The sequence below is a fragment of the Oncorhynchus kisutch genome, linkage group LG3 (genome assembly GCF_002021735.2).
Source record: "Oncorhynchus kisutch isolate 150728-3 linkage group LG3, Okis_V2, whole genome shotgun sequence".
Lineage (NCBI taxonomy): Eukaryota > Metazoa > Chordata > Actinopteri > Salmoniformes > Salmonidae > Oncorhynchus > Oncorhynchus kisutch.
The window spans coordinates 74,932,173-74,959,323 of record NC_034176.2 but is presented as its reverse complement, the minus strand read 5'-3'; the positions used below and the strand labels follow the sequence as shown (position 1 = coordinate 74,959,323).

The 27,151-nt window shown below is 42.8% G+C and overlaps 2 protein-coding genes across 7 annotated transcripts in view; both read left to right on the top strand.

Annotated features, from left to right (window-relative positions):
* The first annotated feature begins 644 nt into the window (after positions 1–644).
* On the top strand, positions 645–8,980 carry aktip (akt interacting protein). 2 transcript variants are annotated; one of them, XM_031814748.1, is made up of 11 exons: positions 645–859; positions 1,772–1,869; positions 3,225–3,436; positions 3,542–3,606; positions 3,913–4,013; positions 5,610–5,698; positions 6,037–6,084; positions 6,417–6,515; positions 7,219–7,326; positions 7,518–7,578; positions 7,816–8,980. In XM_031814748.1, the coding sequence occupies exons 2-11, from the start codon at positions 1,822–1,824 to the stop codon at positions 7,921–7,923; spliced, it is 939 nt and encodes a 312-aa protein (XP_031670608.1). In that variant the 5' UTR covers positions 645–859; positions 1,772–1,821; the 3' UTR covers positions 7,924–8,980. The 2 variants fall into 2 exon arrangements, with proteins under 2 accessions (XP_031670608.1, XP_031670617.1); XM_031814757.1 differs by lacking the exon at positions 6,037–6,084 and having other exon boundaries at positions 652–859.
* A 1,396-nt stretch (positions 8,981–10,376) lies between these two features.
* The window catches only part of LOC109874981 (chromodomain-helicase-DNA-binding protein 9), a 119,563-nt gene continuing 102,788 nt past the window's right edge, over positions 10,377–27,151 (top strand). For 2 of the 5 annotated variants that reach the window (XM_031814665.1, XM_031814632.1), the window contains exon 1: positions 11,014–11,316. The gene's annotated coding sequence lies outside the window, so the exon portion shown is untranslated. Of the gene's footprint in view, positions 10,483–11,013; positions 11,317–27,151 lie in introns of those variants that run through there. The other 3 variants (XM_031814637.1, XM_031814653.1, XM_031814646.1) reach the window with 3 other exon arrangements.

Below are 27,151 nucleotides of genomic sequence, written 5' to 3'. Positions count from 1 at the left end.
AAAATTAACAGTAAACATTACACATACAGAAGTTTCAAAAAAATAAAGACATTACAAATGTTGTAATGTGTTGTAATGAACACTTACGAGAATGGTGGACTGAATTTTATGGACTTTACTACTTTAAATAATACTTTTAAGATCAATTGGATAAAACAATTCCTAAGACCCACTTCTATCTGGAATTTTACTCCTCATCATGTCTTCTCTACTTTTAGTGGCCTTAACTTAATGTTGTTTTGCAATTATAATATTGACAAAATTCCAGTGAAACTTTCTGCTTTTCATTGGCAGGTTTTCTTGTCATGGTCCTTAATTTATAAACACAAATATATATATATATATAATATGATATGACATTTGTAATGTCTTTATTGTTTTGAAACTTCTGTATCTGTAATGTTTACTGTTAATTTTTATTCTTTATTTCACTTTTGTATATTATCTACCTCGCTTGCTTTGGCAATGTTAAAACACATGTTCCCATGCCAATAAAGCCCCTTGAATTGAATTGAATAGAGCGCCTTGTTCCGACTAGTACCTGAATGCCGCATAACAGCATGACTTAAAAATGATAGAACGTCAGCGAATCATATTTCAGACACTTTATCCACGCATTGTTAAAAGCCAATAGAAATATCCCTGGTGAATAGGAAACGCCCATCATGAGCTCTTAGATTGATTTCCGGTGTCTGTGAGATTCCTTAGCTAGCCAGTTACCCAAATAATTGCGGTGCACCTTTTTTTGTTTTGACCAGTGGTGATTGTAACAACGTCCTTTAAAACGTACATTTTGAATTTGTTCACATAAATGGGCAAGTTTTGAACAGGAACTTGTTGGAATTTTCGTACAGGGAAGGTAAGCTGGCAACTGGATACTAGCTAGCTACCGTTAGCTTTCAAGCTATGTAACGTTAGCCGGTTAGTTTGCAAGGTAGTATAACTGGTTAGTTTGCAAGGTAGTATAACTGGTTAGTTTGCTAAGTTTGTTGTGAATAACGTTCCTTTCATTCGTTTATCGAGTCGTAAAGTATGCCTTTTTCATTATGGAAAATATGCAACAATGCTAGATCCCATGGCAAATTAATATGTATGCTTGATTTGTTATTGCAAACCTGGCGTTCAGCTAACAAACTGGACGTATATTGTTAACGATCTAGCTAGCTACTGTAACTATATATAGCTTAACTAACTAGCTATGTGTTCAAAGTCATTTTGCATCATGAGTTGCCTGCGTAGAAACACGTGAACCAACACGGATACAATGTCAACATTGCTAGTTGGCATAGTAGTTAGTAAACTAAGATCTTTGCTTAGCTAACTTGTCAACTGCTGTAGCCAACGGCAATAACAATGCGCTTTGGTAATATGTGAATAAAATGAATCTAACTAGGCTAACATTCAACCTCCATGTTAAACAACCATTAACACCAGTTTGGATTATTTCCCGGTGAGTTTTAAAGTGCTTGGCCTGGCATAGACGTAACAGTTAGTCCTGTTTGACGTCATGACATGAATTCGGCTCGTCTGTCTGAGCAGCAGCATGGTCCGTATATCAGAGAGTCAGCAGCTGTCATTGAGTTCAGGTTGCCCCATTGTTTCTTTGCTGAACAGAGGGCCTCATCAGTCATTTGGTCTCGTGTGGCTCAGTTGGTAGAGCATGGCGCTTTCAACGCCAGGGTTGTGGGTTCGATTTGTCATGGGAGACCAGTACGAAAATGGCCCTAAATGAATTGAAATGTAACGTTTGTTCTGTCAATTCTACCCCCAGTGACGCTAGCGAATGGCACAGGCAACACTTGTTGTGGGACGGACAATTTAATGAACCTGAACCCATTCTGGAGCATGTCTACCAATACTGGTCGTAAGGTAAGGGAGCGCTCTTCCTCTTCTGCACTGAAAGCCAACTTCTGTCAAGTTCACCCAACACACAAGCGAGCTGAAAGACAAAAAAACAGGATCTTCAAAAGTTCCCAAAGAGACCCCCACACATTGAAAGTAAGCCTAGTGTGGCCTGTCTCCCTAACATTTTCCCACAAAGACAGCATGGCTTCCTTGAAGCTTTGTGCATTTTACACTTGTTACCATCTGTCTTTAGTTTGAGAGTAATCTTGGAGGACTGGAATTGTGGCATGGGAATGTTTAACTTGTGGTATCTTCTAATAACTCATTAGGCCTACTCATGCCTTTTCGCCAACTCCTTGCCAGGGACACTCCTTTGCAATCTCATCCCGAAAGAGGGCTGTTTCAGGGTCGCCTTTACTACCTGGTGCTCTGTAGTGTTGTGACGATACCATTATCGCAATATTTAAAAAATGAAGACACGAAGCCGACCAAACTCTTTGGTCCTTTAACCTGCTGTATGTAAAATATTGACCAGAGCAATGGTGAACTTCTCAACTGTGCAGTGCATTTGGTAATGTTTGCTAATTGCTAAGATTCAGTTGGGTGAAAAGCTGTTTGCCATGCATCTACTGTTTGTTATTGCCATTGTCTAGTGCCTCCCTTTCTCGCCGAAGTCATTGAGGTATGCAGGCAACAACTTCTAGTTTAGCATACAGGCGTCACATTGGAGAAGTAGCTCTGCCCGTAGTAACATAGGTGTGACTACTCTGTCCTGCCTTGTCAGATGAATGGTTCACTCATTGCTCTGTGCCTCAAAACATTAATACTTCTACAACGTGGTTTGTTTAATGGCACACACTGTGAACCTTAATTCTTTCTGTAGTTGCAGAGATGGGCCTTGAGGGTTTGTTGCTGAGGTGTTCTTTTGCTTACAGGCATCCCTCCTGCTGTGAACTAGCCTATCCTCCCCTGTGCTTCCCACTGAGCTAGCATTGGCAGGATATGATGCAGGCTGTATTTAGGGATGCTCTCTCACCTCCTGTGGAACAAGGAGTTTGATGCTAGTCAACTATGAAACCTGAGAGGTCGTCACCTCATGCCTATTTATTGCCCAGGGCTCAATATGTGCTCCCACTGCTGTCTGTGTTTTGTAGTTTGACAACAGAGCTTGCCTCTCTATGCAGATGTAACTAACAGACTTGGTTGAAATTAGTAGTCTGCCTTGTCTCTTGTGATTCTGCAACATGATGAATACAGTTTGGCAAAGTGGTTTCAATCTAAACATACTCCCCTCCTTGTAGTAATCAATGCTACCAGTTTTTATTTCCGTGACGTATATATTGAGTTAAATGCCTTTTGTTCACTCTTCTGCTGAGCAGAGATCGGACGGCGAGGAACAGAGTGGAGAGCAGCAGCAACAAAGAGCCAGTCCAGCCCGTCCTAGCTTTGGGAAGAAGCAGCTTCCCTCCATCCCCAAGAATGCAGTCCCCATCACCAAGCCTGCCTCTCCTGCCGCCACGGCCCAGTTGGCCAACGGAACACATGCCTCCTACGGTCCATTCTACCTGGAGTACTCGCTGCTGGCTGAGTTGTAAGTACTGGCCCCAGATCAGACTTTATTTTGGGTAGTGGATGTAATTTCCATGTCTATTTTCTGCTGCATTGATTTAATTCCATGTTACCTTGTGACCCACAGCACGCTAGTGATCAAGCAAAAACTGCCTGGAATCTATGTGCAGCCATCCTACAAATCAGCATTGAGTAAGAGCCTAATTTTTAAAATTTTATTTAACCTTTATTTAACTAGGCAAGTCAGTTAAGAGCAAATTCTTATTTACAATGACGGCCAAACTCCTGGCGACAATGGGCCAATTGTGCACCTCCCTATGGGACTCCCAATCATGTGATGCAGTCTGGATTCGAACCAAAGACTGCAGTGACACCTCTTGCACTGAGATGCAGTGCCTTTGACCGCTGTGCCACTCGGGAGCCCAAATCTGTCATCCTGTTTGACTGCATAATCTATACATAACCTTTACAAAATTAATGATTTTCTCTTTTTTCCAGTGTGGTTCGGGGTCATTTTCATCAGACATGGCTTGTACCAGGATGGAGTCTTCAAGTTCACTGTGTATATTCCAGATAACTATCCTGATGGTGAATGTCCTGTGAGTACTTTTGTGGACCTGCTGTAACACTACAACACAGCTGTTTACACAAAATAAAGCAATTTCGTTGGCACATTTCAAAGGTTATTGTGTTCGGCATTTCCTGCTTTGGTGGCAAAGGCTGAGACTGTGATTGGTTTGTGACCGTCATACAGTGCATTCGGAAAGTATTCAGACCCCTTGATTTTTTTCCACATTGTTGCGTTACAGCCTTATTCTAAAATATATATATATTTTTTTCCCTCATCAATACAAAACAGGTTTACATTTTTTTGTGCAAATTGATTCAAAATAAAACTGATATCACATTGACATAAGTATTCAGACCCTTTACTCAATATTTTGTTGAAGTACCTTTGGCAGCGATTACAGCCTCAGTTCTTCCTGGGTGTGATGCTACAAGCTTCGTACACCTGTATTTGGGGAGTTTCTCCACTTCTCTGCAGATCCTCTCAAGCTTTGTCAGGTTTGATGGAGTGTCACTGCACAAATATTTTCAGGTCTCTCCAGAGATGCTCTGGCTGGGCCACACCAGGACAGAGACTTGTCCCGAAGCCACTCCTGTGTTTTGGCTGTGTCATTGTCCTGTTGGAAGGTGAACCTTCGTCCCAATCTGAGGTCCTGAGCGCTCTGGAGCAGGCTTTCATCAAAGACCTCTGTACTTTGCTCTGTTCATCTTTCCCTCGATCCTGACTAGTTTCCCAGCCCCTGCCTCTGGAAAAACATCCCCACAGCATGTCTGCCACCACCATGCTTCAATGTAGGGATGGTATTGGCCAAGTGAAGAACGGTGCCTGGTTTCCTCTAGACATGATGCTTGGCATTCAGGCCAAAAAGTTCAATCTTGATTTCAGCAGACCAGAAAAACGAATTGATGGAGCGCTGCAGAGATGGTTTTCCTTCTGGAAGGTTCTCCCACCTCCCTGACCAAGGCCATTCTCCCCGATTTCCTGTTTGGCTGGGCGGCCATCTCCAGGAAGAGTCTTGGAACCATCCACCAAACTTCCATTTTAAGAATGGAGGACACTGTTCTTGGGGACCTTCAATGCTGCAGACATTTTTTGGTACCCTTCCCCAGGTCTATGCGTCGAAACAATCCTCTCTCAGAGCTCTACGGACAATTCCGTCGACCCCCTCCCATGGCTTGGTTTTTGCTCTGACGTCAACTGTGGGACAAGAATCTGCTCCCAACTGACTTGCCTAGTCAAATAAAAGGTCAAATAAAAAAATATATAAATACAAACAATTATTACGATGAAAGAAGCAAATAAAATTGTGTGCCTTTCCAAATCATGGTCAATCAATTTAATTTACTACAGGTGGACTCCAATGCAGTTGTGGAAAGCTCAATTTTGAGTGTCATAGCAAAGGGTCTGTAAAGGTATTTCTGTTTTATTTTTCTAAACCTGTTTTTGCTTTTTCATTGAGGTATTGTGTGTAGTTATTTAATCATTATGGTTAACGTAACACAATGTGAAAAGTTAAGGGATTTTAATTCTTTCTGAATGCACTGTATGGTGGTACATTGAAATGTGGTGTTTTAGTACTGTTACAATATTGCATAAATACCATGTTCTCTCCTGTACCACCATTTAGAGAGTGGTGTTTGATATCCCAGTCTTCCACCCACTAGTGGACCCTGTTTCAGGAGAGCTTGATGTCAGGAGAGCCTTCACCAAGTGGAGGTCGGTACATGGCTTCTATGCCCAGATCATTACATCCAAATTAATGAGGGCGATTTGGAAATGGGTGTTTGTCTGGTACATTTGTCTGATATTTTTCCCATTAGTGTACTGTCTGCTCCACCATGTACTAGCCACTACTACACAGCCTTACACATCCCATGATAGGCTAAATGCAGTTACTACCTTTTGATCTATGATGTTACTGCATCATGTTGTGATTGATATGTGTGATACAGTGCTGTCCCTGAGAGTTTAACTGTGTGGGGCTGTCTGTAGTGTGCCTTGGTTAGAACTGACATGCGTTACATCAAGGCCCAGTGTTTACTCTGCTGTTCCAGCTCTGTTCCTCATGGCCCGTTTCTTCAGCTGGACAATGACACAGCCTTGTAAGGTCTTCTCCTCTTAAACCTCAGTCTCTATCAGCTGAAGGTGGATTTATAGGAGCTCGGCACTATACCTTTTAATGAATGGGGAAAGTTGTCCATGACATTCTCACTGGAAACCTGTTTGTCATTATGGTGTATATGTCACACTCTGGCTGTGCACTACTGGTGTTTGAGCAGTGCTACCTTTGGGTATTTCACTAGTCTGAGATGAACCTATGCACCATGGAATGCCTTTATGATACTTGTGTATTTACTGTGACTGGAGTTGTATTTGGTTTGCCAATTAAGTTGAGAGAATCATAAATGTCTCCCGTCTCCCTGTGGACATGAAGGCGTAATCACAACCACATCTGGCAAGTCCTGATGTATGCACGCACGGTGTTCTACAAGATCAACACTATGGAACCACTCAACCCAGAAGCTGCTGTGCTGTAAGTCTGTACTTGTTCACTTTATCCTCACAGCCTGCCTTCTCTTCCTCCTGTACATGGAAACTGGGCCACGCGTACGTATGTGACCTGGGTCAGTTTATATAGGTCAACAAGCAAGCTAGTTGTGTTCCTATTGTGTACTGTAAAACTTAAATTAATAGCCCACACATTTATTTGCTTTAATCACTGAACCCAACCAGTGCTTATTAGAGACGGGCTTCTGTTTATTTGAGCCAGGTGTGCATTTCTTTAATGCACACAGCTTTTGCACAAAATGTTGAAGACTACCACACTTAATTGTGACCAGTATAAACATAACAAATCTATCGCAGATCATGCACCCCCTGATTTGGCACTTCGGCACCATGGAGAGCTTGAATTTGACGTTTATTTTTGATGGCGAGCAATGTTTTTAATGCACATGACTGGGATTATCAGAGCTGTGTCCATGGTAACTTCGTAAACAATGAATTTAGACCCATTGTTTATTTGCTGAAATGTGTGCCGATGCCCAGCTACTAAAAGGGACAGGCGGCTGTTTGAGACTCTGTTTAATTGAAATGTTGTGGTATTCTGTTAGGAGTAAAAAAAAAAAATCTTAATTCCCTGAGCTAATTAATTAGATTAGCCAGGTGGGGGCAATTATCACTCCACACTGTATTGACTGGTGAATTGTTTGTGTAATCATACTGTTTTTTTTCAGGTACGACAAGGATGTGCAGTTGTTCAAAAGCAAGGTGATAGACAGCGTCAAACTATGCAACAGTCACCTCTTCGACCAGCCCAAGATGGACGATCCTTATGCAATAAGGTTGGTAGTAGGAAATGCTCCTCATTCCTGGAATTCCATTACTCATTCTCATAGCTCATGAACAATCTGAACATTCAGTCTTTAAAAATAAAACGTTTTTTATTAAGAAACCTGCAGCATATGAAAGGAGATGCAATAAACGGTTGAGAATTTTGTTTCCTTTTGGGGGTTTTTTGTGCTTAATTTTCCAGTTTCTCTTCATGGAACCCAGCAATCCACGATGAGGCGAAGGAACGGATGTTCTCACACAAAGTGAGTTTTCTAAACCCCAGCAGTGTGCTTTTCAGACTAATGTAAAAGGACACAAAGCTCTGAGTCTTGTCTGCTATGGCCCAAGGAGTCAGGTTCCCTCTGAGCTCACTCTCCCAAAAGAGGCTTGTTTTACCCCAATGACAACCAGCAGGGCTGTGATTGGTGAAGCTGTGTGAGCTGCCATTTGTTTCCTTGGTGCTAGCCAACCAGTGTGGTAATGCGTGTCTGTTATTCTAGAGACGGCCTGAGGATCACCACAAGGGGCTGCAGGTGTCAGGACTGTCTTGGGTGAAGCCCGGATCCACACAACCCTTCAGCAAAGACGACAACCCTCCCCTGAGCTGAGCTGAACCTGCAGTCCTAGTCAGCAGCCACTAGCGGAAGATGCAGAGCAGAATGCCACGCCACAGACTAGCTTCAGCAGCCGTTCAGTCGTGTGAATAGGAACTGAACAAGTTGAATGGACTTAATTTTACGTTGCAACACTTGCGCTCAGCTTTAAAAGCATTATAGGCATATTGTGCTCAAACAGCTATAGAACTAAAAATGTGTATATTATGTAAGTAAATCAACAATGTTAACTGGTTGTCTTAGTAACACAGACTACAATGCAATCAGAGCTTTTCCCTTTATTTTCCCCTCTGCTCTTTGCACATGCTTGGGTTTGGTCTATGAAGATAACCACTCAAAGCTGGTTGAAAGGTGAGAATAAAAATCTGCATTAATTATAGGTATACTGTATGGGTGGACTATGGATTCATGACTGCTTGTTAAGGTGGGCTCAGGACAGTTATTGTTTATTATTGGGACTGACAATGGACTCTGACCTTGGGTGTTCCCCCCCCCCCCCCCCCCCCAAACAATTGACTGAAATCAAATTAGAGCAACACTACATTTTTGGGGTGAGGGAAATGTGCGTTCTTTTGGATTACGGGTTAGTGGCTTATATTTCTCTTTACTGTGTAAACTATAGGTAAGATGGATAATATATATTACAGACTGAGCAGCAGGCTAGTGTGGTTTTAATGAATATGCTAAGTTAAATAATCATATCCATCTTTACGTTGCTTTTAATTCATTTTGAATGTTCTATTTACCCTTATTGAGCTGATTTAAAGGTTTGTGTAAATATAAAAAATGTCTATGGGAATGGAAGCCCTCCACAGACAACATTGTTTTGCTCAAAGCTGTTGGATACTTGGCACAATTTATATAGCTGTGAAATGATGTAAACACATGCTGCCGTCTGGACTGTTGAATTTGGCAAAACAATGTGTACTATACTTCTCATTTTACCTTTCTTATATGGAACCCAAACCCCAGTCAACAGTTTGTGCTGTATAGGCAATGAGTTTCGAACGCTTTTCTTTTGAAAGGAAATAAACACGACAATGCATACCAATGACTGTGTTTATTTATTTAACCCTTTAACTAGGCAAGTCTGTAAATAAGAATTGGTTCTTAACTATGATGGCCAAACCCGGTACGAAGCTGGGCCAATTGTACGCTGTCCTATGGTACAACCTGGAATCGAACCAGGGTGTCTAGTGACGCCTCAAGCACAGATGTAGTGCCTTAGACTGCTGCGATGTACATGTATGTTGTGATTTAGGTTTGAGCTAAGCACTGTTTTCATTGGACTAGCTGTGGCGATCTAAGTAGCCTTTATTAATCACATAAGGGTGTGTGGGTCATGTTGGATTTCCTCACTGAGTGATTTAAACGGTAGATGGGTTACTTATAGACCAGGGGTATTCAAGTCTTAAAGGCACTGAATGGTCAATCTGATGTCTGCATTGGTCATGTAGCATTTATGGTGATATGCCTCTTCAGAAGCCAGGGCATTCATACTTCCAGAGCTGATGTCAAGGAAGCGAGTTGTATTTAATACAGGACCTCCCGCCCGACCTACGGTCAACCGATAATGTCAATGCGGAGCTATATGGAGCCCACTTCATTGTTACAAAATTTGAGCCGCAGGGCAATGTGGTACAGAGCTCAACTTGGCCTCTACGTGACTCCGCAAATGCGTCACCATCAACCACATTTTCAGATCAAGCATACATTTTGCTCTAAGTAAATTAACTGGAGAGGTTGATAACCAGGCGTGAACATACTAACGATGTTAGTGTTGAAAAATGAACTGACACGTTTGCTAAGACACAATTTATGCTTCATCTAAAAATGTGTTTGGAGGGTGACGCAATTTCGAGGCCTACAGAGGCACGCAGAGGCCAAAAAAAGTTGATTAAATTTCCCCAGTAATTCTTTCAGAATGAATACATGTGCTTTGATTTTACTTTCAGATTAATAAAAAGGAGCTCCCGTGTGAAAAATCTGGTTGGATCTCATAGATTTTAGAAAACCTTTTCACTATTTCTGGTCTCATGCTGTCATGCATAGATTTACGGTTCCACGTCAAGACCATAGTGACTTGGTTTAGCAGTACCGTCAAGAGCCATTGGGGGTCACCACACACTAACGACAGGTTGCCATGTTTTTTTCTCACTATCTCGCCTGTCAGAGTCAACATTATTATCCGGGAGACTACAGGTTTGTGTAATCAAAGTAAAACCTCCGCGGATTGGCTTCAACCCTACCGCGGCCATCTTGTGTGTCATGCCTTTATAACCAATTTAGTCTAATATTTCTTATTTTATTTGACATATGAGGAGTTATTATGACAAATTTGAATATGAAATTTTGTCCATGTGGAACCGGCTCCAAATGTAATCTGAGATTATAAAAATTGAACGAGTCCTCAACTGTCCAATCAGAGAGCAAGTAACTGATATGCAAATTATGTCATCATCGATTCGTCACGCCAGCAGCAGTAGAACCGCTGTGGTCAACTAGTTAACTTCGCTCTTATAATTTTCAGTCAACGGATTTTGCTTCACTTCGGTAAGTAACAAAATAATTTTATCGTCATAAATAGAAAGTATTGGCTCCACACAGAGCTTTTAACTCTGGGAGCAAACTGTAATTCTAATGACTGAGAGACAGTGACGCTCAGCTGTGGTCACTAACGTTACCTTAGCAGTGGGAATCCCGGTCTGAAAAGCGCCCAACTAGCTACAATATCAATCAAATGGCTCGCGGAACGTTGTAAATTATACCGTTTCCATAGTGGTTTATCAGAGTTCGAAATATTGCGCTCGTGTTACTAAAGTTATTGACGGCGCTTCGTTATGGTGGTCCTGAACTGACAGCGACCCGGTGTGAGGGTACGAGCCTCGAGCCAGCTCAGCATCGTTACCATGAATGTGCATGCAGAGGGTAAAGTGATATAAGTCGGGAGTCTCAACGAAACTCGATCGGGTCCATCAACAGCTGGTTTGATTGTCTGTGGTCAATCTATTGTATTGTTCCTAATGAATGACTGTCGACCCCCATCCAGCTCTTTCCTCCTCTCCTACTCAGCAGAGGCGTCACGACACCACTGAAGTCGAGAGGAGAGGGGCTTGGATGAAAGACAAGTGGATGAAAGACACGTGTACGATTCGAGTCTCGAGAAGAACAGATGGTGGGAAAAATCCCTAAGGCTTGGCACCTGTCTTTCAGATTCAGAAAGTTAAGATTCAGCTAATTTCTCTAACTAGGTAGCTAGCTACCTGTTGTGACAGGGAAACACATCGAGTGCCAAGCAGCCTTTTTACTAGGAGGTGCAGCAAGGCTATTGTGAAGATTCGATGCTCAGATAGCCACGAGCCATAGCTGCACTCAGAGGATGCTGAGGTTAGTGGCCATTACAGACGGGCTTCTTTCTATCATGGGTTCATTGTTACAGATTCTCGCTGTGCCACATAAACCAGGTGTGGTTAATTGAGGGATTCTAGAACCTATTCTAAAGTCAAATTCAACAATGCAATACGATACTTATTAACCTTTCTTACTTCGTAATAATACCGACATTCTTGGGATTATTCCTATTTCGCGTCATTACAAACTAGTGTAATCAGCAGACAGTTGATTAAAGCCGATTGATGTCCGTTGCACCTAGATGTAGTGTTGTGCAAATCATATTTTGATTCCTGAATCCATGGAGTTGGATCGTCGACAGACGACGGGTTTGTGAGTTTGGACAGTTTGACGCTACATTGTTTCTGTCTCTATTTCGTTGTTGTTGTGGCTGCACTTGTTATCTGTATTTTTTTGTTTAGGGTGCTTAGATAAGTCACCAGGACTCTGAAATTGACAACGCCTATTTGTTTGTTGTGTATAGTGGGTTGGCGATATCATGCTACTTGAGGCAAAGAGGCATAGACTCATGGTAAACAAAGAAAGAAGCAAGCAGCTTGCAGAGATAGCTAGCCCACTGGGCACAGACTTCAATTCAACGTCTATTCCACGTTGGTTCAACGTCATTTAATTGAAATGACGTGTAAACAACGTTGATTCAACCAATGTGTGACCAGTTGAAGACTAAATGTAAGCAGGAAACACAAATGCATTTATATTGCACAGACTATGATGGGACCTGTTGAATGTGCTCTGGAATCAAATCAAATTGATTTATATAGCCCTTCTTACATCAGCTGATATCTCAAAGTGCTGTACAGAAACCCAGCCTAAAACCCCAAACGGCAAGCAATGCAGGTGTAGAAGCACGGTGGCTAGCAAAAACTCCATAGAAAGGCCAAAACCTAGGAAGAAACTTAGAGGAATGGCCTTGATCAGTTTTCTTGGAGAGTTAAATTAATCTCCATTGTCCAATTATGCTTTTTTAACAAAAGAAAAGTTGATTCAGGTGGGGGTCTTTTGTTATTGGTGAACCGGTTATTACCCAATACTTTGAGGGTAGAGCCTACAGATAAACCAGCCAAATAAATAGTCAACATTCGATTTGGCTATGAATTATGTTTTACATTTTAAAGTGGGTTTCACTGTAGCTAAAACTTAACTCCAGAGATGAACTAGAGCTAGTTTCACTGCAGATCTGGGTTCAATGTCAATTTATAAAGACTTTCTAGACTGCATAAAGTCTTCATAAGAACTACATAGATGCTTCACAAACCCAGCATTTATAAGCAAAGTCATAGCCTACCTACTACATGCAATTAAAAAAATAAATATCTCAAACTAGATCCTGAAGATTCTGGCCTTGATGAGAATAAAAAATAAAATAAATGTCTCGAGATGTTCCCTTCTGCACTGTTCAATCAATCTAGTAAATGTGAAGGAAGAGTTAAGATGGATTGTCTCCTTGTTAATTGAAGGGAAGTCGTGTCACAGACTCTCTCTTCCATTTCCCCTGAAAACCGGAATTTACGGTTGTTGGCATCTCTGCTAAAGCTACACCTAATGGTAGTGCTGAGCGATTAAACAAAATAACTGATTGACAGACGTTGGTTCATTGCATTTCAAATTTTTTTCTTCTTCGGTGAGCTTAATGCGCACGTTGCACAGTTTCTCTAGAGATAAATCAGATCTAGCCTGAACTGTTCAATGTAGTAGGGAGTTGTTGTTTCCAGCAGGCCAATATTCTACATAGTTTAGTGCATAAAATGTGGTAATTAACTACAGTGACCATAATCCATTGCGCATCTACTAGTCCGGTCTGTGTTTCTTTCACGCCAGCTACTGTAGAGACAGAAGAATGCACAATCGTGAGGTGATATAGAGAGCAGCTGTTGCTTTGTGCAGTATCTCTACCTGAAAATACATGATAGTGTATTGATAGTTGGTGTTCAGCAGTCATAAAGTATGTCTTATTTACTTTGAAGAACTACAAAATAGTGATTTTGTCAGACAGCATAAGTTGCAGCTCTATAGAGATGAGATGATGACTTGGAGTAAAATAAAAAAGTCATCAAATAAAACAAATGTAATATACACAATAAGCAAAACAATTTTGTAAAGCAATGTGAATAAATTATGGATCACCGTTTGGGGTTTTGCGTCATAAGATTTTAATTTGACACGTCAAATAAAACAATTCTATTATAGAATGTTGTATGTGCTGAATTTGCACGTGCAAGCCAAGCGCCACCATTACTGTCAAAGCTGTACAGTACGGCATTGGTAATAAGGCATTATTTGTTTGACCGAATGAGAAAATATCTGTGTGAGCATTTGAAATTAGATCAGAATCAAACGAGCAGGATCAAAACTGTTTGCAAATACAGTGGAAGTCGGAAGTTTACATACACTTCGTTTGGAGTCATTAAAACTAGTTTTTCAACCACTCCACAAATTTCTTTTTAACAAACAATAGTTTTGGCAAGTCGGTGAGGACATCTACTTTGTGAATGACACAAGTAATTTTTCCAACAATTGTTTACAGACAGATTATTTAACTTATAATTCACTGTATCACAATTCCAGTGGGTCAGAAGTTTACTTACACTAAGTTGACTGTGCCTTTAAACAGCTTGGAAAATTCCAGAAAATTATGTCATGGCTTTAGAAGCTTCTGATGGGCTAATTGACATAATTTGAGTCAATTGGATGTGTACCTGTGGATGTATTTCAAGGCCTACCTTCAAACTCAGTGCCTCTTTGCTTGACATCATGGGAAAATCAAAAGTAATCAGCCAAGACCTCAGAAGAAAAATTGTAGAACTCCACAAGTCTGGTTCATCCTTGGGAACAATTTCCAAACGCCTGAAGGTACCACGTTCATCTGTACAAACAACAGTACTCAAGTATAAACACCATGGGACCACGCAGCCGCCATACCGCTCTGTCTCCTAGAGATGAACGTATTTGGTGCGAAAAGTGCAAATCAATCCCAGAACAACAGCAAAGGACCATGTGAAGATGCTGGAGGAAACGGGTACAAACGTATCTATATCCACAGTAAAACGAGTCCTATATCGACATAACCTGAGAGGCCACTCAGCAAGGAAGAAGCCACTCCAAAACCGCCATAAACAAGCCAGACTACGGTTTGCAAGTGCACATGGGGACAAAGATCGTACTTTTTGGAGAAACGTCCTCTGGAATCTGATGAGAAAAAAAAAGAACTGTTTGGCCATAATGACCATCGTTATGTATGGAGGAAAAAGGGGGAGGCTTGCAAGGTGAAGAACACCATCCCAACTGTGAAGCACGAGGGTGGCAGTGTCTTGTTGTGGGGATGCTTTGCTGCAGGAGGGAATGGTGCACTTCACAAAATAGATGGCATCACGAGGTAGGAAAATTGTGGATATATTGAAGTCAGTTACACCAGCTCTGTCAGGAGGAATGGACCAAAATTCACCCAACTTATTGTGGGAAGTTTGTGGAAGGCTATCCAAAACGTTTGACCCAAGTTAAACATTTTAAAGGCAATGCTGCTACCAAATACTAATTGAGTGTATGTACATTTCTGACCCACTGAGAATGTGATGAAATAAATAAAAGCTGAAATAAATCTTTCTCTACTATTATTCTGACATTTCAAATTCTTAAAATAAAGTGGTGATCCTAACTGACCTTAGACAGGTAATTTGTACTTGGATTAAATGGCAGGAATTGTGAAAAACTGAGTTTAAATGTATTTGGCTAAGGCGTTTGTAAACTTCCGACTTCAACTGTTTCTTAGATACAGACGTTATTAGCAACTTCTGGGTTAGCTAGCTAGCTTTAGCTTGGTACCTAGCTAGCACCAATCTAACCAGCCTGAAAACATTGACCAGTAGAAACTGCAGTCATTTTCAATATTCTTAACAATGATTAAGGAATCCTTGTTGTTCTCCTATTGAAATAACTAGCTGGCCAGCTACCGAACCCTGTTGCCCAAAACTAAAGTTATAAGCAGCCTGCTAGCTTCATCTGTTAACGTTGTACATTGTCCCAAGTGATCTCATTCGCTTGAGCAGGCAGACAGGTCTGACTGACAGCTACATTTGTTCTCTAACTTGTTGTCTCTCTTTATGCCTAAAGCATTTAGCCTACAGTATCCAACCATGCCTTCACCTCCATTGTTACTTGTATTTGATCAAATCAAAGTTTATTTGTCACATGTGCTGAATACAACTTTAGTGACATTTTTATTTCTTATTTTTTTATTTCACCTTTATTTAACCAGGTAGGCTAGTTGAGAACAAGTTCTCATTTACAACTGCGACCTGGCCAAGATAAAGCATAGCAGTGTGAACAGACGACAACACAGAGTTACACATGGAGTAAACAATAAACAAGTCAATAACACAGTAGGAAAAAAAGAGTCTATATACATTGTGTGCAAAAGGCATGAGGAGGTAGGCGAATAATTACAATTTAGCAGATTAACACTGGAGTGATAAATGATCAGATGGTCATGTGCAGGTAGAGATACTGGTGTGCAAAAGAGCAGAAAAGTAAATAAATAAAAACAGTATGGGGATGAGGTAGGTAAATTGGGTGGGCTATTTACGATGGACTATGTACAGCTGCAGCGATCGGTTAGCTGCTCAGATAGCAGATGTTTAAAGTTGGTGAGGGAGATAAAAGTCTCCAACTTCAAATATTTTTGCAATTCGTTCCAGTCACAGGCAGCAGAGAACTGGAAGGAAAGGCGGCCGAATGAGGTGTTGGCTTTAGGGATGATCAGTGAGATACACCTGCTGGAGCGTGTGCTACGGGTGGGTGTTGCCATCGTGAACTGAGATAAGGCGGAGCTTTACCTAGCATGGACTTGTAGATGACCTGGAGCCGGTGGGTCTGGCGACGAATATGTAGTGAGGGCCAGCCGACTAGAGCATACAGGTCACAGTGGTGGGTGGTATAAGGTGCTTTAGTAACAAAACAGATGGCACTGTGGTAAACTGCATCCAGTTTGCTGAGTAGAGTATTGGAAGCTATTTTGTAGATGACATCGCCGAAGTCGAGGATCGGTAGGATAGTCAGTTTTGCTAGGGTAAGTTTGGCGGCGTGAGTGAAGGAGGCTTTGTTGCGAAATAGAAAGCCGATTCTAGATTTGATTTTGGATTGGAGATGTTTGATATGAGTCTGGAAGGAGAGTTTACAGTCTAGCCAGACACCTAGGTACTTATAGATGTCCACATATTCTAGGTCGGAACCATCCAGGGTGGTGATGCTAGTCGGGCGTGCGGGTGCAGGCAGCGAACGGTTGAAAAGCATGCATTTGGTTTTTACTAGCGTTTAAGAGCAGTTGGAGGCCACGGAAGAAGTGCTGTATGGCATTGAAGCTCGTTTGGAGGTTAGATAGCACAGTGTCCAAGGAAGGGCCAGAAGTATACAGAATGGTGTCGTCTGCGTAGAGGTGGTTCAGGGAATCGCCCGCAGCAAGAGCAACATCATTGATATACACAGAGAAAAGAGTCGGAAGCCTTGGCCAGGTCGATGAAGACGGCTGTACAGTACTGTCTTTTATCGATGGCGGTTATGATATCGTTTAGTACCTTGAGCGTGGCTGAGGTGCACCCGTGACCGGCTCGGAAACCAGATTGCACAGCGGAGAAGGTACGGTGGGATTCGAGATGGTCAGTGATCTGTTTGTTGACTTGGCTTTCGAAGACCTTAGATAGGCAGGGCAGGATGGATATAGGTCAGTAACAGTTTGGGTCCAGGGTGTCTCCCCCTTTGAAGAGGGGGATGACCGCGGCAGCTTTCCAGTCCTTGGGGATCTCAAACGATATGAAAGAGAGGTTGAACAGGCTGGTAATAGGGGTTGCGACAATGGCGGCGGATAGTTTCAGAAATAGAGGGTCCAGATTGTCAAGCCCAGCAGATTTGTACGGGTCAGGTTTTGCAGCTCTTTTAGAACATCTGCTATCTGGATTTGGGTAAAGGAGAAGCTGTTGGCCGAGGTTGGAGAAATGCTTGTTGAAGTTTTCGATTATCATGGATTTATCGGTGGTGACCGTGTTACCTAGCCTCAGTGCAGTGGGCAGCTGGGAAGAGGTGCTCTTGTTCTCCATGGACTTTACAGTGTCCCAGAACCTTTTGGAGTTAGAGCTACAGGATGCAAATTTCTGCTTGAAAAAGCTGGCCTTTGCCTTCCTGACTGACTGCGTGAATTGGTTCCTGACTTCCCTGAACAGTTGCATATCGCGGGGACTATTCGATGCTATTGCAGTCCGCCACAGGATGTTTTTGTGCTTTAGGGTTGTACCTGGTGGGTTCCTTGATGATTTGTGTGAGATTGAGGGCATCTAGCTTAGATTGTAGGACTGGCGGGGTGTTAAGCATATCCCAGTTTAGGTCACCTAACAGAACAACTCTGAAGCTAGATGGGGGGTGATCAATTCACAAATGGTGTCCAGTGCACAGCTGGGAGCTGAGGGGGGTCGGTAGCAGGCGGCAACAGTGAGAGACTTATTTCTGGAGAGATTAATTTTTAAAATTAGAAGTTCGAACTGTTTGGGTATGGACCTGGAATGTATGACATTACTTTACAGGCTATCTCTGCAGTAGACTGCAACTCCTCCCCCTTTGGCAGTTCTATCTTGACGGAAAATGTTATAGTTGGGTATGGAAATCTCAGAATCTCCGAATTTTTGGTGGCCTTCCTAAGCCAGGATTCAGACACAGCAAGGACATCATGGTTGGCAGAGTGTGCTAAAGCAGTGAGTAAAACAAACTTAGGTTTGATGTTGACATGCATGAAACCAAGGCTTTTTCGATCACAGAAATCAACAAATGAGGGTGCCTGGGGACATGCAGGGCCTAGGTTTACCTCCACATCACCCGCGGAACAGAGGAGGAGTAGGATGAGGGTGCGGCTAAAGGCTATCAAAACTGGTTGCCTAGAGCGTTGGGGACAAAGAATAAAAGGATCAGATTTCTGGGTGTGGTAGAGTATATTCAGGGCATAATGCGCAGACAGGGGTATGGTGGGGTGTGGGTACAGCGGAGGTAAGCCCAGGCACTGGGTGATGATAAGAGAGGTTGTATCTCTGGACATGCTGGTTGTAATGGGTGAGGTCACCACATGTGTGGGAGGTGGGACAAAGGAGGTATCAGAGGTATGAAGAGTGGAACTAGGGGCTCCATTGTAAACTAAAACAATGATAACTAACCTGAACAACGATAACTAACCTGAACAACAGTATACAAGGCATATTGACATTTGAGAGATACATACAGCGAGGCATAAAGTAATCGCAGATGTTGATTGGGAGAGCTAGCTAAAACAACAGGTGAGACAACAACAGCTAATCAGCTAACACAACAACAACAGGTAAAATGGCGATGACTAGGCAGAGAGGGTCGGATTAACTACACACAGAGCCTGAGTTCGCGGCTGGGGCCGACAGATAAAAAAATAAAATAAACAGAATGGATTACCGTGATTAATGGACAGGCCAGCAGGCATCAGCTATGTAGCCAAGTGATCATAGTGTCCAGGGGGCAACAGTAGATGGAACAGGGAAGCCGCCACTACGCTAGCGACACGGCGTTTAAAGTTAGTAGCCCTGGGCTAGTAGGAGCGTCTGCTCCGACGGAGGCCGGATGAAGGCACAGTGGATGGAGTATTCGTCGGCAGACCAGTCGTGGTGGTGCGGCGGGGCGCCGTGTCGACAGAATCCAAGCCAGATGGCGAAAGAGGTATTGTGGAATATAGTTTGCTAGCCGGGAGATGTGCCTGGCTCACGGCTAACTGGTGCTAGCTTCGTGGCAGTGGCGTTAGCCACTATATCCAATCAGTAGCAGCGGTGATCCGGTGCCAAGGTCCAGAGTTTACAGCAAGGATCCGGTGGACTATTGGGCTCTAGTCGTGTATGAGTGGAGTTCGGGTGAACAGCTGAGTAGGCCGTGAGGTGGGCCTCAGGGATAGCTTCGATACTGGGTACCACGGTGAGTGCAAGCTGTGAGCTAGCTAGCTGCAAGCTAGCTGTGAAGATCAGAAGTAGTGGTCCAGGGATTCCGGCAGGAATCCGGCGTTGTTGTGGAGAGACAGTCCGATAATGGTAGACTAGCGAGTATTATCCAGACTAAAAACAGGGCTGGTATTTGTGCAGAAGGTAAAAGCCGCTAGCAGTGGCTAACAATGACTTAAATAACTTATAGCTAATTAGCTGGTTAGCTTCTGGAGGGTCTTGAATGTGTTCTAAAATTTAAAATAATAGCGATTCCGTATCACATTGGGTGAGGCAGGTTACCGGAAGGTATAATCGAATTAAAAATCGAAAAGAGATTGAAAATAAATTGAATTATATATATATACAAAAAATACGAAAAATACAAAAGTACACGAGAGGACAAACACGTATTCACTGCTACACCATCTTGGTGGGAAGAAATGCTTACTTACAGGCTCTAACCAATAGTGCGAAAAAAGGTGCGTGTGTGTGTGTGTAGGTAAGTAAAGAAATAAAACAACAGTAAAAAGACATTTGAAAATAAGAGTAGCAAGGCTATATACAGACACTGGTTAGTCAGGCTTATTGAGGTAGTATGTACATGTAGGTATCGTTAAAGTGACTATGCATATATGATGAACAGAGAGTAGCAGTAGCGTAAAAAGAGGGGTTGGCAGGTGGAGGGACACAATACAGATAGCCCAGTTAGCCAATGTGCGGGAGCACTGGTTGGTCGGGCCAATTGAGGTAGCATGTACTTGAATGAATAGTTAAAGTGACTATGCATATAAGATAAACAGAGAATAGCAGCAGCGTAAAAGAGGGGTTGGGGGAGGACACACAATGCTAATAGTCCGGGTAACCATTTGGTTACCCGTTCAGGAGTCTTATGGCTTGGGGGTAGAACTGTTGAGAAGCCTTTTTGTCCTGGACTTGGCACTGCGGTACCGCTTGCCATGCGGTATTAGAGAGAACAGTCTATGACTGGGGTGGCTGGGGTCTTTGACAATTGTTAGGGCCTTCCTCTGACACCGCATGGTGTAGAGGTCCAGGATGGCAGGCAGCTTTGCCCCAGTGATGTACTGGGCCATACGCACTACCCTCTGAAGTGCCTTGCGGTCAGAGGCCGAGCAATTGCCGTACCAGGCAGTGATGCCAGCGGTCAGGATGCTCTCGATGTTGCAGCTGGAGAACCTTTTGAGGATCTCTGGACCCATTCCAAATCATTTTAGTTTCCTGAGGGGGAATAGGCTTTGTTGTGCCCTCTTCACGACTGTCTTGGTGTGTTTGGACCATTCTAGTTTGTTGTTGATGTGGACACCAAGGAATTTGAAGCTCTCAACCTGCTCCACTACAGCCCTGTCGATGAGAATGGGGACGTGCTCGGTGCTCCTTTTCCTGTAGTTCACAATCATCTCCTTAGTCTTGGTTACGTTGAGGGATAGGTTGTTATTCTGGCACCACCCGGCCATGTCTCTGACCTCTTCCCTATAGGCTGTCTCGTCATTGTTGGTGATTAGGCCTACCACTGTTGTGTCGTCTGCAAACTTAATGATGGTGTTGGAGTCGTGCCTGGCCATGCAGTCGTGGGTGAACAGGGAGTACAGGAGAGGACTGAGCACGCACCCCTGGGGAGCTCCAGTGTTGAGGATCAGCGTGGCAGATGTGTTGCAACCTACCCTCACCACCTGGGGGCGGCCCGTCAGGAAGTCAAAGATCCAGTTGCAGAGGGAGGTGTTTAGTCCCAGGTTCCTTAGCTTAGTGATGAGCTTTGAGGATACTATGGTTTTGAACGCTGAGCTGTAGTCAATGAATAGCATTCTCACATAGGTGTTCCTTTTGTCTATGTGGGAAAGGGCAGTGTGGAGTGCAATAGAGATTTCATCATCTGTGGATCTGTTTGGGCGGTATGCAAATTGGAGTGGGTCTAGGGTTTCTGAAATAATGGTGTTGATGTGAGCCATTACCAGCCTTTCAAAGCACTTCATGGCTACGGACGTGAGTGCTACGGGTCTGTAGTCATTTAGGCAGGTTGCCTTTTTTGTTCTTGGGCACAGCGGCTATGGTGATCTGCTTGAATTATGTTGGTATTACAGACTCAACCAGGACATGTTGAAAATGTCAGTGAAGACACCTGCCAGTTGGTAATCACATGCCCGGAGAACACGTCCTGGTAATCCGTCTGGCCCCTCAGCCTTGTGTATGTTGACCTGTTTAAAGGTCTTACTCACGTCGGCTACAGAGAGAGTGATCACACAGTCGTCCGGAACAGTTAATGCTCTCATGCATGCCTCAGTGTTGCTTGCCTCGAAGCGAGCATAAAAGTGATTTAGCTCGTCTGGTAGGCTCGTGTCACTGGGCAGCTCGCGGCTGTGCTTCCCTTTATAGTCTGTAATAGTTTGCAAGCCCTGCCACATCCGACGAGCGTCGGGGCCAGTGTAGTATGATTCAATCTTAGCCCTGTATTGACGCTTTGCCTGTTTGATGGTTCATCGCAGGGCATAGTGGGATTTCTTGTAAGGTTCTGGGTTAGAGTCCCGCACCTTGAAAGCCGCAGCTCTACCCTTTAGCTTAGTGCGAATGTTGCCTGTCATCCATGGCTTCTGTTTGGGGTTTGTACGTACAGTCACTGTGGGGACGACGTCCTCAATGCACTTATTGATAAAGCCAGTGACTGATGTGATGTATTCCTCAATGTCATCGGAAGAATCCCGGAACATGTTCCAGTCTGTGATAGCAAAACAGTCCTGTAGTTTAGCATCTGCTTCATCTGACCATTTTTTTATAGACCGAGTCACTGGTGCTTCCTGCTTTAATATTAGCTTGTAAGCAGGAATCATGAGGATAGAGTTGTGGTCAGATTTACCAAATGGGGGGCGAGGGAGAGCTTTGTTCACATCTCTGTGTGTGGAGTACGGGTGATCTAGAATTTTGCACATTTAACATGTTGATAGAGATTTGATAGAATTTATTTAAGTTTCCCTACATCAACTTCTTGACGCACCCATCCCGTTAGCGGGATCATTTTCATCAACACCCGCTGAATTGCAGCGCGCCAAATTAAAATTAAATTACTAAAAATATTACATTTTCATGAAATCACAAGTGTAATATAGCAAAACACAGCTTAGCTTGTTGTTAATCCACCTGGCGTGTCAGATTTCAATACAGCTTTTCAGCGAAAGCATAACAAGCGTTTATGTAAGAACATCTCTCTCTGTAGACAAAATATTACAAACAGCTAGCAGCCAAGTAGATTGGTCACGAAAGTCAGAAAAGCATTCAATTAAATCGCTTACCTTTGATCTTCGGATGTTTGCACTCACGAGACTCCCAGTTACACAATAAATGTTCCTTTTGTTCCAAAAATATTATTTTTATATCCAAAATACCTCCATTTGTTTGGCGCGTTATATTCAGAAATCCACAGGCTCGAGCAGTCACTACATCGCAATAGTATCCGTAATGTCCACATGTCAAACGTTTTTTATAATCAACCCTCAGGTTGTTTTTAAAATATATAATCAATAATATATCAACTGGGACTGTAGCTTTTCAATAGGAGAGGGAGAGACAATGGCTGCCCCACTCTGTTGCGCAAGCAAAACTCTGCGAACACCCAGCTATCCACTGATAGTGATCTTTCTCACAAATTGTTCAAAATAAAAGCCTGAAACTATGTCTAAACACTGTTGACACCTTGAGGAAAACATAGGAAAATTAATCTGGTTGATATCCCTTTAAATGGAGGCAAGGCATCCAATGGAACAGAGAGCTTTCAGGAAAAACTGCACTTTCTTGTTGGATTTTCCTCAGGTTTTCGCCTGCAATATCAGTTCTGTTATACTCACAGACAATATTTTGACAGTTTTGGAAACTTTAGAGTGTTTTCTATCCTAATCTGACAAGTATATGCATATTCTAGTTTCTGGGCCTGAGAAATAGGCAGTTTCAAATGGGTACGTTTTTTAGCCAAAAACAAAAATCCTGCCACCTGCACTCAAGAAGTTAAAGTCTCCGGCCACTAGGAGCGCCGCCTCTGGGTGAGTGGTTTCCTGTTTGCTTATTTCCTTATACAGCTGACTGAGTGCGGTCTTAGTGCCATCATCTGTTTGTGGTGGTAAATAAACAGCCACGAAAAGTTTAGCTGAGAACTCTCTAGGCAAGTAGTGTGGCCTGCAATTTATCACAATATACTATCTTCAGGCGAGCAAAATCTAGAGACTTTCTTAGATTTCGTGCACCAGCTGTTGTTTACAAATATGCACAGACCGCCCCCCCTCGTCTTTCCAGAGTGTGTTGTTCTATCCTGCTGGTGCAGCATGTATCCCGCTAGCTGAATATCCATGTCTTCATTCAGCCACGATTCTGTGAAACATAGGATATTGCAGTTTTTGATGTCCCGTTGGTAGGATATTCGTGATAGTACCTCGTCTAGTTTATTGTCCAATGATTGCTCGTTGGCGAGTAATATTGACGGTAATGGCAGCTTTCCTACTCGGCTTCTGCGGGTCCGGACGAGGCATCCGGCTCTTCGTCCTCTGCGTCGCTTCCTTTTGAGAATAATTGGGATGTCTGCCCTGTGCGGTGTTTGGAGAATATTGTGTGAGTCCTGCTTGTTGTTGTTGTTGGTGTTGAATAAATCTAATCTAATCCTAGCTGAGTGATCGCTGTCCTGATATCCAGAAGCTCTTTTCTGCCGTAAGATACGGTTGCAGAAACAATATGTACAAAATAATTTACAAATATCATGAAAACCCCCCACATAATAGCACAATTTGTTAGAAGACCGTAAAACGGCGGCCATCTCCTCCGGCGCCATCTTGTAATCAAAAAAACATAACTGGCATGCAGGTCAGTAGAAATTGTAAGATAAAATTACATTTCACTTCAGAAAGGTTACTGACTCGTGTAGCATATTACCGGCAACTTCAGGAGAGTAGCTGCAGAATCTGCAAAAGCCAGTAGGAGCGGGAGGAGGATGGTCAGGTTAAGTTTTTCTTCTTCTGATTATCTTAATCTCTGGCTCCCTCTTGGGTCATTTGTGTCTTATTTAATCAAAAACTACTCTTAAAGCATCAGACAAACTCAATGCATATATAGTTGATTGTATTAAAATACATTGGGTGTGTCTATATATGGAAAAATACACATTTTAAAATTACGACTTTCGGTCTACCAAGCTTTTATTTAGTTTGGGACAGCCCTAGTCTCAACCATAGACAGCCTATAACCGGTTGTATTGTACATCATATAGCTTAGGTTCTACAGTTCATCATTGGTCCCAACTAATACAAGACGAAGAATCAGCAGCAGGAAAAACTCTATGCGGCTCAGATAAGCTACCTAACCTACCCCTGATTACTCATTCAGTTTGTTGAGCGGCCCGGGTAGGATTCTGGTCTGATGTTACCTCTAATTGAGTGATCAGATTTTCCTGTCTGTTTGGGAGAATTAGGCCTGGCCATTCTGCTCATTGTCAGTTACAATGGAGCCCTGCTAAGTGACTGAGAGCGACGGGAGTTCTCTTTTCATGCCTAGCCTGTCCTCAGCTGTAGGTCTGTGTTGCAAGAGAAAATAATACTCTCCTACTCCTGGGCTGGCTGCTAGTCACATGAGAACAGAGCTCTAGTATAGCCAAGAGCTGGGCATGGGATATGATCTGGCCCCTGCTATCTGGTGCTGCTGTTAAACACAGTTCTAATTGCTATAGCTGTCCATGTTGTGCTGAACCTCCATTCCATAACATCTGTCATTTATGAAGATGAGTAAGGCTACCTTAATGATTCACAGTAACACAGTAAAGTTAGGGTTAAGTCTTGATGCTTCCTGTATGAATCTTGTGTATTGTCTTGGTTGTGTGCTTGTGTCATACTGGGCCTTTGTAACTATGAGTAAAAAGTAAGGTTTCATCATAGCCAAGGACAGCCCCACAACTAGGGCTGGGCAGTATGCAGATTTTCATATCTTCATATCATCCTTCTCTCATCCCGAGATGTACGGTTTTACCATGGAGGCTGCTAGCTAAATATGCTTACAAGCGCAAATGGAAAAATAATAATATTGCAAAGACAGGCAGCCCAACTATAAAGTTATACATCTATATGTAAGAGCTACTGAATGTAATTTTTTGTGAGTTTGGACATTTACAAACGAATGTGAACGAGAGACATTGTGCAATAAACAGTACTGGCCCTGGAGCAGCATGTGTACGTGCTGTATCTGTCTGGAGTCTGGAGTCTCTAGGGCAACAGGCCTGCTTGCTCTGCTTAGAGGAAGAAGACAGGCCGAGAACGGAGAGGAGAAAAAAACACAAGGAAATCAAAAGACAGCAGTGGCAGCTGTACAGATAACTCATCCAAAGGCCTTTGACTTTTCAAACATGGCAGAAAGCCAACACAACATGATGGATGCCATGTCACCTCAATTCATTTTGCCACTTACTTAGATAACCATCAAGTTAAACTTAGGGGTCACGTTAATGCAGAATTCTTTGCTTTTCCATGCAGGAAGAAAATATAAAATGCATAAGAAATATATTGCTTCATTTTGTAAATGCAAATCTAAAATGCTCCATAATTTCTACATGGCATCAGACTCATTTTGTGCTTCAGTTGCACTTCTCCACCTGGAAGGGAATTCGCTAAGAGCGTTCAATCAGCAGACCGTGTTCTGATGTAGCTACTTTTCTGTGGTGCTTTTCTCAGTGTAGCCAGCCTACTTTTCTCCAGATTAACTTTAAGAAAAACATTAGGAAATGAGCTAGCCACATTCTTTCTATAATAAACAGAAATATGATGGCCATGCATTGTTTTTGCAAAAAAATACCTTCCATGTTCATTGTAAGCTCATTTAGCCTACTTGTGTGACTGCCAGCCTAATAGCGTTGCGCTTCTGTTGTCATCTGATGAAAATGAAGCTATATTCTGCCGAATGTGTTGCAGTAATGTATTTTCTGTGAAGGAAAACTATAGTTGCACTCTATTGAAGCAAAAAAACACTTGCCTTTCAATATAAAACTCAACCCCTGTCAATACACTGCTGGACTCACCTGCTCCCGCTTTGTGCCATTTACAAACCAACACGTGACTGCTCAACTGTTCTGGGGAACTACGGTGAGCTTCATAATGGAAAATCATGTGACAAGTGAAATGAAGAACTCTTTATCTTCTAACATATTGCCCGAGTTGACTGAAAGTATTTACTTTCAAAGTAGCAACAAATATTAAAATATATAGAAAAATTTGAAACAAATAGTTAATAGTATTGAAAACCCATCCCGTGGCTATTTCCAAATACCCCGGTATACGGTATATACGGTATACTGCCCAAGCCTACCCACTACCCCACTTAACCTTAGCAGAGGTTCACGAGTTGTGGTTGAAGCATTGGATCTCAGTTGTATGCCCCCCCCTCTGTATCAGAAGACTTGTGAGAGCCATGACTGTACATTCAGGAAGGCATGTCAAAGTGTTTGTAGTGTGAGGTGAGTGTGTGTGGTGAGTATGAGTCAGCAGGTCTTGTCTAACACAAGTGTTCCTTCATCTTCTATTGGTCATTGGTCTGTGGCTAGATGCATCCTGAGCCAACCTCCCTGGCTGTTGACACAAACAGCATCAGCTGTCTATCTGTCTGTCTGCACCTTCCTCCCACACATTCAGTAGCTACTAGCAGACAGACGGCTCAGTAGATAGCAGCCATAGCACAGTCACAGGGCTGAGGCTGATCGCATCAGGGGGCTTTGAACCGAGGAAGACTAGAGGCACCTGGCTGTTGGTCTGTCTGGCAGTTGATTCAGTTTAGATCAGATCAGATGCGTTACCACACAACTACCTGCTGCC